The sequence below is a fragment of the Oreochromis niloticus genome, linkage group LG1 (assembly GCF_001858045.2).
Source record: "Oreochromis niloticus isolate F11D_XX linkage group LG1, O_niloticus_UMD_NMBU, whole genome shotgun sequence".
Taxonomy (NCBI): Eukaryota; Metazoa; Chordata; class Actinopteri; order Cichliformes; family Cichlidae; genus Oreochromis; species Oreochromis niloticus.
In genome coordinates, this window is record NC_031965.2 from 5,749,110 (window position 1) to 5,761,954 (window position 12,845).

General features: G+C 39.4%; 1 protein-coding gene across 1 annotated transcript in view; it reads left to right on the top strand.

The window, feature by feature from the left end:
* prmt3 (protein arginine methyltransferase 3) overlaps window positions 1-12,845 on the top strand; it is a 61,330-nt gene that overhangs the window by 30,032 nt on the left and 18,453 nt on the right. Inside the window, exons 12-13 of the mRNA XM_003454330.4 lie at window positions 7,357-7,544; window positions 11,266-11,352. Coding sequence (XP_003454378.1) covers window positions 7,357-7,544; window positions 11,266-11,352 — 275 coding nt within the window. The remainder of the gene's footprint in view (window positions 1-7,356; window positions 7,545-11,265; window positions 11,353-12,845) is intronic.

The window sequence follows — 12,845 nt, forward strand, 5'->3', positions numbered from 1 at the left end:
CTTCTAGTGAGAGAAATCAGACAAGTGCAGGTTTGAAGTACGTGAAGCAAAGCTTAAAGGTCAGGATATCGTATGGTTCATCATGAGCCTTTCAACTCTTATGGTCATAGCTATGGTTATGGCTCGTTGCCTCTACTTAACCATCGCTCCATCAGAACTCCAGAATGTAAAATGAAAACACAAGAAAAACATCTGACAGCAACATGGACTTAAAGCAGTGGAGCACTTGAGTGTCTGTCTGTAATGCCATCAACAGGATATAAAATCCAAAGTTAACCTAAGGTAGCCTCATTTAAGTTACTTGCATGTAACAGCAGCGTGATTAAGTGACTTTTATTTTCCCATAAATGCACTTTTCACAGTTAATTATCTCCTACACTTACCTACAGACAGCTCAATCAAGTTATTGCATGTTACTTTTGACAAAGTAATTCCAGCAGCATGTTCCTCCCTGCTCCCAATTGTGGCTTCACTATTCCCAAAGGAGTTTTTAGGAGTTCATTGCTTAGATATAATAATAATGAATAAGAAAACACGCCAGGAGGGACAAATGATGGTAATTATTTTTGTGTTACAAAAGTAATTCTGGCTTCTTTTTCATGTTTGATTTGATAAACTACAATCTGATCAGCCTGGACAAGATTGTGAGCTAATGATTTAGTCAGCTTTCTGCCTTTATGAAGCCGGGTTAACAGTTCTTTCCCTGAAAACTGTAAATGAAGTCAGCAGAAGATTGCTGATAAATGGCTAATTTGGTATGCAGGGTGCCAGACACTAAAAAGAAGTTAGTTACCTGTGACAGTAATATGAGTGGAGCCTTCCCTCTGTGGTAAACATCCCCAAGGCAGTATTTGCTCAAATAAACACAGCAAATATTCTGTGTAAGTACAGCTAGACTGCACCTTAACTTTTTCAAATTTATGAGTGTTTGGCAATAGTGAAGTTGTTGTGTCACCTTAAATTGATCAGCTTCTGTTCTCGAGTTTGTTTTAAGATTTTTAGTATGTGTGCACATGTCTTAGCTGAGTTATTAGTCCAGCCCTGCAGCACTGCTGCTGTATGTGTGTTTAAGCTATATTAGAAGAGAGTTACAGCAGCTCCCTCATTCTCCCCACTACATTAACCTCCCCTTCATCCTTAAATGTGTCCCTGCTTGCCTGGCGCAGCACAGCGTCCAGGGAAAAGGGATCTGTTTTGTCCCATGCTCCCTCCCACACTGTCTTTCCCTCATTCACAGCCGACCAATGGGGGAGATGGTGAGAGAAGGAGAGAGAGGTGGGGGGGTAGGCATGGAGGGGGCATGAGAAATGGGCTGCGAGCAGTGAGTCGAGAAGGACGCAGATGTCAAAGCCATGAATCTGGGGACGCCCGTGTACCCCCCCCCCCCCGGCACGTTTCTTTTTCAGCTATTCCACAATACCCCCTCCTTTGCCCGTTCATCTCTCAGTCTTCATTTCTTTTTCAGTGTTTCTCTCAGACCATCAGTCCAGATTCTGCCCAATCAGCACCTCTCCCCTCACCTGGCCCTAACTCAGTTCAGTAATCAGAGTAAAATGAAGTGACAAGTCCATTGTTTACGTGCCTGTGTGTTGGTGAAAATGTGCACACAGTCATTAGGTATAGTGACACTCACAGGGTCACAGGCAGGCTTCAGCTAATAATGAGAAGCCATGAGATACCCATCACTGAGCTGTCACTATCCATTCACACATTTTATAGCCTGGTGGGTCGAAGGTCACGTGAAACTGAACACAAACACGTATGCCAGGAAAAATGATTAAATAGAATAGAATAGAATAGAATAGAATAGCCTTTATTGTCATTGTACAGGGTACAACGAAATTGGAGAAAATGTGATCATTTTAAATCTATAAACACATTTTCTGTGCTAAAGTTTATGATATGCTTCACTGACAGGAAAAACAAGGCCAGGTTTGTCACATTACATGTAAATTACAATTAATCAATTCATTGCTTATTATATTTTATTCTTTTCCCTTTATTACATAAAGTACTTGATAAATGGTGTTTTTATGTTAAAAAAAATCTCAAAATATTGTCATTTTATCCATCATTTCCAAGTGCAGCTTCATTCTAGGGTTTTGCAAAAAAAAATCTTGTCCTTACAGGTTCTAAAATGAGATACATCCTGAGATGAACAGCAGCACAGGATATTGCGTGATTGTTGCGGGACCCTGTTTCAGCCAAGTTCAGCTGTCCAACAGATGGCTTCACAGTTAACACTAGTACTGGTATACACTGGAGTTCATGGTCTAGTCACTGATTGCAAAATGTCTAGCTCCTGTGGCTGCAAACAAGCCCAAATCATTACCCCTCCACCACCATGCTTGACAGTGGTATGAGGTGTTTGTGTTGATATGCTGTGTTTGGTTTTCCCCAAATGTCGCGCTGTGCATTTTGGCCAAACATCGTCACTTCGATCTCGTCTGTTCAAAGGACTTTGTTCCTGAAATCTTGTGGTTTGTTCAGATGCAACCTTGAGCTGTGCTACCATGTAGTTTTCAGAGGGAAGAGAAGTTTCTCTAAGAATTGCTCAGTTTGACCTTGGGGAGAATTTGGTGGGATGTCCACTCATGGGAAGAGAAGAACACATCTTTAATGTTTTTCAGTTGTGAATAATCTTTCTCACTATAAAATGATGGACTTGAAATTGTTTGTAAATGGCCTTATAGCCCCATTTGCTTCTCTAAGATCATTGCACTACATTTTTACTCCTTGGCATTGTGTTGAATACTTCAGACGTACAAACCCAAAAACGCCAAAACTTTGCTTTCAAAGAGCTGCTCACACTTGCCTATGATCAGTTAATCAAGCGCATTTGATTAGCCGCACCTCTCCATATAGAAATGATTCCTATAGAAATTGTGAAATAAAGAATACGTGATGTAATTCATGTTTTGCAGTCCATCTGAAGTCGTATTTACCTAATTTTAAGACCTGTTAAGGACCAGATTATTTTTTATTATGTCATGATATATAAAACCTTAGAACTCAAAGAGTTTCTTTTTCCTGTGATTGTTTGTCATACAAATTTTTTAATCACTTTGTATTTGTTGCAGAGGAGAAATAAGTGGCATGAAGATAATGTTAGTGTGACGTTTTTGTCCTTGGGCGTGCGTTACTGTGTCTGTGCGTGTGTGTCCCCTTGGCAAAGTCTAGTGCTAGACACGCCTACTGTAGCAGGGATTACCTCAAAGGTGACTTTGAGTACTTTGGCAGGCGTTAATATGTCTCTCTGTGGAACAGCTATCCTGTACCAAAAACTCTTTACGGGTGTATAGTTGACATCAAAACAAACCAGAGTATGACGATGGTTGTGATGTAAGAACGTATGTCCATCATGGCTTGAGTCACAAGGTGGTCTCTAGTTAGGTACTAAACATTGTTTATTTTTTGGTTGTTTGTTATAGATGTCTTTAGCATAGGGGCTGATACTTGCATTACTAGTAGCAGGAGTAGTTTTATATCCTCATGAGTGTTTTAAACTCTAGTTTAGTCCCTAGGCCTCAGTGTTGGCTAATGTTGCTTCACAGTAGGAACAGCAATGGCTTCAAGCATCTCAGCTCTAACTTAATCACCAAGCATATTAGTCATCCAAAGAAATTTATTCAGATGTGAAAATACAATGACAAGACATTAGCTCATGTTTAATGCTCATTTTGTGATGCAGATAGTTCATTTGATAGACAGTGTTATATAATTCTTATACATCTTATAAGAGTTTTTTTTCCCATGAGGCTGCAGGATATTTTAAAAAATTTGGAAAATAATTTAAAAAACGTGTTTATTTTTATCAGTAATTATTTTGTGTCAGTTAAAGTTTTGCGGTCATGCCACAATCTTAAATTGCCTCAAAAGGCTACCATTTCATATGTTTCTGTAACAATCCTCAGTCTGCTTTTCCACAAGTAATGAATCAGTCGTAGTCTGGGATCACACCAATTTTAGCTTTTTCTCCCTCATTCTTTATCACACAGCATAGTTATCAGTGTTGCTGCTGAATGTGTGTGTGTGAGAGAGAGAGAGAGCAGGCAAGTGCAGGCAGAGTAACACCATTATTGATGCTGTGGAACTTTCATTAGCACCTAAAGTAATGAAAGGGATAATGGACAGAAGGAAGTTGTTGGTTGTTGTTGTTTTGGTTTTTTTTGTCTTCGTGTCTGCTTGAAGGGGAAAATGAGTTAACTATTTTTTCCCTCTTCTTTTGTAAAGTCATTTGTGCAGTAGAGAAACTTGACTCATTAAAACTTGGACTGTCAGGAGAGTGTCTCAAATCTCACAAGTTTAAGTCTTTTTGGGTGGTCATGCTTCCTATGCACAGTTTCTTGGTGGACAGAAGTAATATTTAGATGTTGGTGGACAGAAGTGCACAATGCTAACTTCTTGACAAGATATTTCTTGTGAGAGCTCTGTGCACAGAACTGTGAGTGCAGTTTGAGTGCTGATACTTAATGGAGATAAAGCATTAGTACTTGACTTCTTTTATGCTTTCAAACTGATAAAGGGGAGTGAATTTCTACTAGATTCTACATTTTTGTGGGAAACGCTTCTGAAGAGTGGAGGCTAGCCATGGTCTTGGAATTGGATGTGTCCACACCCTTTGTCTTGAGCCAAGTAAAGTGTGAAGAATGAAAGTAGGACAGAGTGGTAATCAGGCCAATGTTTTGTGCACATGTGATGGATACAGTCATTAAAGGAGCTTCATGAAATTGATGCAAAACTCCACACCCCCAGGATCTTAAGGCGTTCTCTGATTAAATTTGTTGAATAGTTTGTGAGTTATTAAATTTGCTGACATTAAGGATGTCTCATCACTGAGAACAGACATTTATGGGAGCAGATTTTTTCACTCTTTCCTTTAGTTGTGATTAATGATCTTTTGTGTGGAGTAAAAAAAATCCCAGAATATTCTCTCATTGTTGTCTGGGCAGCCTTCCAAGTGTTCAGGATACAGATTCAGTGTCCTTCAAAACTGTGGACAGTGATACATATGTTTGGTGCTGTTGTTTTGTATTGTTTGGAAAATTAAAGCAACAGTTAAATTCAATTTAAATGCATTACCAACTGAGGAGGGGCATATCACTGTTTAAAATGCTTTTGGGGGATTTATCCATTTTTTTTTTTTAACCTCATGGGTACAATTATTAAAAGAAAAAAAAAATTCCAAATTTGAGAATACATGTTAGAATGCAGTCCGTAAGTGATGCTGATTTATTATACTTTTACTACTAAAGCGTTGCTTTTTAATAGTCCTCCATAGATTTAAATATATCTCACAGCCTCCTTAAGTAAATAACATGATAGATTTTATATAAGTATTAGGCCCCAGCTGCACAGGGTCAGGGACTAGTCAGTGTGTATCTGGCAGCCACCAGGCAAAATGACTATTCTCTGACTGGTTGTCAAGTAGACGTTGCTGGCAATCACTAGGTGAAATTCAATTCATTTTTATTTATATACTGCCAAATCACAACAACAGTTGCCTCAAGGCGCTTTATATTGTAAGATATACAATAATGCAAAGAAAACCGAGAAAACCCTAATCATCATATGACCCTGTAACAAAACCATGGCAGACTCGATGACGTTTGCATGCTTTTCAGCATTAACTTTTTATTAACTCACACGGTTGCTGTTTACATACTGCTTGGCTTTAGTTTTGCAGCTCCCAGCCACACACACTAACAACATTAACAACACCTGACAGGACCCAGTACGGACTCTTTATGCCGGCGAGGCGTGATTGCGGATGTTGCTCAGGTGCATCCGCCTCCCCTGCAGCGGCACCGCAGATCATGCCCCGCCACAGACTCCTATGAGCAAGTGCTTAGGCGACAGTGGGAAGGAAAAACTGCCCTTTAACAGAAAGAAATGTCCAGCAGAACCAGGCTCAGGGAGTGGAGCCCATCTGCTGGAACCAGTTGGGGGTGAGGGGAGGAAGACAGGGCAAAGACACGCTATGGAAGAGAGCCAGAGATTAATAATAACTAATAACTGAATACAGAGAGGTGTATAAACATAGTGAGCGAAAAAGGTGACTGAAATAGACTGCAAACAAGGTGTAGAACCAGCAGACAGGGTGCCGCAGTCACCTTTAGTTGGAAGATGCTGACTTGTCTACAAACACTTGTTAACTACTAGCCGAGCAGGAGTAAAACTTGGAAGTAGTGCATTTGAGACCAGAAATGGATAACATCCCCCTTCAAAGTAAAATTTGCATGTATTACTGTGGCCAACAACTTTTAGAGTTTTTACTTTGAAGGTAGACGGTCTCCATTTCTGGTTGTTATCGCACTTTTCATACTTTCACTACTGGTCAAAGAGTAGTTTAGGAGTGCTTGCAGACAAGTCTTCATCATCCACAAAAACTCTGAGCAACCACAGCAATCTGCTTGCAACCAAAGTATTTGCAAGGAGGTTTTCAGTCCAGCACTGTGTTGCTCTTTGTGAATGCCATCATTCCAGCAACCACTCACCAACTGGTTGTGGGAATACTCACAAAGATCTAAGTGGCAGGCATGATAACAATCTGGGGAATTTCCATTTGTTTGCTCTCTTATACCAGATGTTATAAATTTCGCTGACTCCACCCACAACTATAAGTGCAAGTGGTCAATTCAGCTGCACCTCATAGGGTACACAGCACCATCCCTTACCAAAGTAAAGGAGATGAAGTTTTCCTAAGTGATGCACCACCCATCACAGGAAGATCCTCACACATTGCTGTTGTGTTTTCTATTTTAAAGTATTACATCGTGGTATGTTGTATATTTTGAATGAACCCATAAAGAACTTGCACTATTACAATATTCATAGTTCAGTATTTATGAGATTGTGCCTTCTGTAAAGCAGTATGTAAGATGAGTAAACAAAGATCAATAGCTACATTAAAAAAAAATCAAAGCGAGAAAGAATATTTTATTTGAACTCTATTTGTCGTAGTTCTGTCCTCATTTTTAGTATTGCTCTATTGCGTGCCTTTATCATCATCCTTAAGCAATATTACATCAGTCACAGAGACTGAAAGCTGTGATATAGGCAAGATTTAAAATATCCATGAAAAAGCTCAAAGTGGGCAGAAAGAGAAAGTATGCATGTACAGAAGGATGAGCAACTGTTGTCAATCTTTACAAGGTCAAGAAAGGATTTGAAGGAATATTCATGTTATGGAAAAGAGATATAACCAGTGTGTGCTTTGTTTTGTTTTTTGACTATTTGACTTTAGCCCAAATTTGGCAGTTTCTCTGCTGGATGTGAGTGTCGAGGCTTACTGATCAAACAGTGGTGATGCTGCTTTACTAATTTTTTTCATTTGTTTGTTTCGCTTCCTCACAGTGTACCCAGACCTTTGTAACATCAGCCTGGCAGCTGTGGGTGATGTACAGAAGCATCAAGACCGCATTGCATTCTGGGATGACGTATATGGCTTTAACATGGCATGCATGAAGAAGGCTGTGGTGCCAGAGGCTGTGGTGGAAGTGTTGAAAGCAGACACACTCATCTCTGAACCTACAGTCATACAGGTAAACATTCAACCTTCTGTGTAGCTCCTTTGCAAATCCAGTGGCAAGGCTGATATTTAAAAGTAAAAGTAATGTCCTTTACCAAATAAAATGACAATAAAACCTGAATGGTTGGCTTGTCTCTGTATTTATTTGGGGATGTTTTTGGCTGGACACACAGTAAATAATTAAATGTGACTTGTCAACCAAAATAACTACTAGAAACTTTTTGTCTCTTTAAGTTAAATTCTAATTTTTTTTTCTATATCTGACCTGCCTGACTTCGCACAGATATTTTTGATCAAGCTTACAACTTGGACGTTTTTATTGTTCTGCCTTATTTGTGTTGCAGTGATCAGAGATCAGATATTCAATTTTGTCTTCGTTTGATGACACTAACAAGTAAAACTGTTCTGCAGCAATACACCTGTACACACAGATGGGAGAAATAGAGTTTTCAGGGCTCAGGCAGTTAAAACATCGACAGAGAACGAGAGCTGCAGTTAGCCGTATAGAGATATAGGGCCTTATAGTTTGTGTGTGTGTGTGTGTGTGTGTGTGTGTGTGTGTGGTGATGCTGTAGAGCTGGGTGATTGATCTGTTTAATCCTTGTTTAAGTTCTTCTTAAGGAAACTTCATTACTCTCAGCACCCTGAGGACAGAGTAGGTTTTAGCTGTGCTGGTGGGAGAGTGGTATACAGAGAATATGCAGATAAAGACACAAGAAGTCTCATATCTAAGAACACCTTTTGTGGATATGTCTCAGAAGGAATGCTCTTTTCTCTTTTCTCTAATACCTTTTATATGTGGATTTTTTTTTGCCAGTTGGCCTGTTTGCTAAGTACCGTGTCCTCCACCCATCTCAGAATGTGATGAATGAGGGTAGAACTTGACGTAATGGAATTTGAAACCTCTAATCGATAGTTTCTCCCCTCCAGTGACAAATAGACAGCCCCTCTGCCCAAATTACAAGGACTCTCATCTATTGCCTCCCTTTGATACGATCCAATAACATTCCATTAAAGCTGGCTGCTATTCCGTAAAATTGAGAGCCCTTTCATGGAATTATATATTCCAGCTAAGCAGATGAGTTTTTTTTTTCTCTCAGTGAGAAGAGATATCAATGTTCAATCTGAGTAATGTTTAATTTGCTCCCTTTTTATATGACTTTAAACCTGCCTTATGTTATGCAGTTGTTTCCAATCATAAATAGCTTAAGAAGTCATTTTGCTCCTTTGTACTCCAAATTGTTTCTTAAGAAAAGCGCAATATTTGCTACATACAGTAGGGGAAATCATTATTTGATTCCCTGCTAAATTTGTAAGTTTGCTCATTTACAAAGAAATTAACAGTCTCTCTAATTTTTATGATAGTTTAATTTTAATAGAGAGAGAGAAAAAAATGTCAACAAAAAGCAAACAACAAAAACAAACAAACAAATCAAAAAACACATCACATGAAAGTTACTACCCAGCCAGAATTCTGGCTTCCACAGATTGGCTGTGTGCCCAAAGGTTACAGTCAATCACTTAACTACAGATACTACAGATCGCAACTCGTATGCTTAAAGCACTGTCCACAGAATCAGTTTCTTCCATGCCAACATCTCCACCACCATTGCCAAAACCACAGAGTTGTCAAAGCGCCTGGGACAAGGTTGTAGAGCTACACCGTGCTGGAATGGGCTACAAGACTATCAGCAAGAAGCTTGATGAGACAACTGTTGGTGCAGTCTTTTGGAAATAGAAGAAATATAAACAATTTGAGTCTCCCTGCCTCATGGCGTGAGGATGATCATGAGAAAGGTGATGGATCAGCTCAGAACTACAGGAGAAGTTTGTTAATGATTTGAAGGCAGTCGAGACCACAGACACCAAGAACACCATCAGTAACACACTACACTGTAATGAATTGTAATCTTGCAGCGTCTGCAAGGTCCTTCTGCTCAAGAAGGCACATGCACAGGCCTGTCTCAAGTTTGCCAGTGTATATCTAAATGAGTCATAGAAGGCTTGTGAGACAGTGCTGTGATCACATGAAACCAAAATCAAGCTCTTTGGCATGAACTTGACCCGCTAAGTTTAGAGGGAGAGAAATGTATGACCCAAAGAACACTATCCCCAAAGTCAAGCATGGAGGTGAAAACATTATGTTATGGGGCTGTTTTTCTGCTAAGGGTACAGGATCACTTCACTGCCAATAGATGGGATCATGTCTTGGAAGAGAACCTTCTTTCCACAGCCTAAACAGTGCAGATTGGTCTTCCTGTGTGACAATGACCCAAAACATACTGCCAAGGCAACAAAGGAGTGGTTAAAGAAGAAGCACATTCAGGCCATGGAATGGCCTAGCCAGTCTCCAGACCTCAGTCCTGTAGAAAATCTGGAGAAGGAACTGAAACTTCAAGTTGCCAAGTGGCAGTCAAGATATTCTACCTCTCTCATTTCTTTTTGAGAGAGCAAACTTATAAATTCAGCAGAAGACCAAATAATTGTTTTCCCCACTATAGCAGTACAACTGTATTCATCCACTACCAGTAAGATTCTATCCAAAATCACTCTATATTTAAATCTATATTTTGCTTTTTAGTCTGATCTCATTTTAGTATCTGAGTGATGAATGTAAAAACAATATCCTCTATGTTTGAGTCCTCACAATCACCAAAATGAACAAAGAAAAGTGTTCTTGGTATGTACTCAATTTTCTGCTTTTGGCTCTCAGCTTCCACTTACTGTTGAAAGCTGTAGTAAGTAAAATGTCACAGCCCTAATTAGTCACCATAACTGTTATAAAGTAACATGATTCATTTAACTGATCTGGGTGCTCAGTGGGAGAATGTATCTAATTAGAGTTGCTATATAAATAATGACAGATGATTGTCAGAATGCTGTAGAGGAAAGTCATTTTTCCCACCCTTGACAGCATAATAGACAGGTGCAGGATATGATTTAGGAATCATTTCCTCTTTTGTGACAATTGTAGGGGACAGTACCCTTTAAAGGGCCCTTTAACTGGGCTGCAGTCAGCTATTTATCTCCAGTACTGAGACATTTTTTGTTTTTTTGGCCAGCTCGAGTTAGTCCAAATATGATTACTTTCCAGCTTTGTTGTAAGCATATATTTGCATGAGATTCCTAACAGAAATGCAATTTATTTAAAAAATCACCATTTATAGTGAGTGAAATCATAGCTTTTTACCTTAAAAAACCCCCCACAAAAAAACCCACAGTGATGGCAGGAAAATATGCCAGTTTTCAATTTGTCAGTGCTTGGCCAGGCAGTACCTGAACAAGGCGCTGATGTTAACATGTTCGTATTGACTTCTAAAACACAACATAGATTAACATAAACATCCTGTTCAGCACATTTAGTTTTCTCAGTAAACCATTCTGTGTACAGGTATGTTATTTCCAACGTGTCAGCATTGGTTCTCTCAGACATAGTGACAATAGAGAACTACTGGGGAGATTTTGTAAGATAGCCACACTATTATAAGAAATCTCTACTCGCCCAAACTTGGTGAAGAGCTTTGATTTGACCAACTCTAAGCTGTTATGAACAAACAAACTCTGCCACAGACTCTTTGTAAAATTCAAAAGCAAAGCATACCAACAAGTTTTTTCTGTTACTCTTTGAATTACTTCACAGTTCATTGTCATTATTATTATTAATCAGTTTTTATTTAAGTTAAATGCAGTGTATTTTATTTTGATTGTGTGTGTGTTTTGCCTTTTCCCTACAGACAATTGACTGTAACAGAGTGTGTCTGTCTGAGCTGGAGTTTTCATCAGATTTCCACTTGAAGATAACAAACACCACAGACTGCACGGTAAGTCAGATATATACGTACTGGCTTTTGTTCATTTGTAGTCTGTCCACGTGCTACACAAAAAGAAACAACATTGTACATCCATAACCATTTATCAGAAATACTGCGTGAAAGGAACAAGGTAGTACAAACAGAAGAGATATCTGTCAGCACGTGCTGATATATTATGTCTCTGTATTGTCTCTCAGTTGGATGTTGAATAGAGTTTCAGCTTGAATTGGAGACACCAGGCTAATGTGACTTTGTATTGCATGCCATACAACATAGTCAGTGTACACGGCCTGCTTTGCTTTGCATGTCATACATAATTAATTACTTCATCACCCACAAATACTTTGTGGGTTAAAAACGTGTAAGCACATATTAAAAGAAAGGATTTCAAAGCTAATCCAGCCTTGATAACTGGCAATATTCAAACCACATTCATGCATGTCCTTCCAAAAGTTTGCTCAACTGGTTAACTTATTTACTTTTAGCACTCGAGCACATGTTGAATGACGAGAACAACTGTAGTCCTGTGTGAGGCATTATCTGACTCCTAGTTGAACCTGTGAGTAGGTCAGCTTGACCAAAAACCTGAGTACAAATTGAAGTGCGTGGCACCAAAGCATGAAGAATGCTTTATGAGTCTATTTGGACTGGCTCTGACAGCCACCATCAGCCCCTCCAGCCATGCCACCCAATTCCATGAACTTCCTACAGCGTCAGAGACTCATTTCTCTCTGCAACACCAATAATAACCACCCAGCTAAAGAAGAGCCTCGCTACTGTGGGCTCTGAGAGAAGTGATTTGTCCATATCAAAGCCTATTGTGTTGAAGCAGCTTTGTGCAGTGCTGCTGTGTTACCGCACTGGTGTATGGGTTTAATGGATAATCAATAGGTGGTTATTATCTGGCTTGTGCTCCCTGGGTAAGGCTGGTGGATTTAATGGGATTTGTAAACATCCTTTCATTTTTCCTGTCTTCTCTGCTCTGTAATTGAAAACATCCCGTTTCTATTTCTGGATTGTAAGTCCAGTCATGTTAGAGGTAACAGATGATAGGATCATACATTACGGAAGTGGTTTTTCAGTTTATTGTTATTTTTTGGCAATACTTTGTCCTGCTTTCTTCCTGTTGTTTCACATTTCTTATTATTCTCAGTTGCTGTGATGTATGTAAGAGGACAGGTACTGTATGTGTGTGTACGTCTGATGTGTACAATTTATCGTTCAGTCATGCTCGTTTTATGTAGGGTTGTTTTGGGTTTTTTTTTTAAATTTATAATGGAAGTACTCTATGAAGTGTCACTTGTGTAAATTGTAAATACCTGCCTCTGGTATCCAGCCTGCTTGTCTCAGGATTTACAGACGGACTGTTGCCCTGTGGGAGTAGCATGTTGTTACCATAAAGACACTGACCTGTAGTCAGTATTGGCCACAGCTCCTCAGTAGTAGTTAAGATTGGGGTGTGTGAAGGGTAAACTGCTCCTGGACCAGTGCTCAGGGACTGG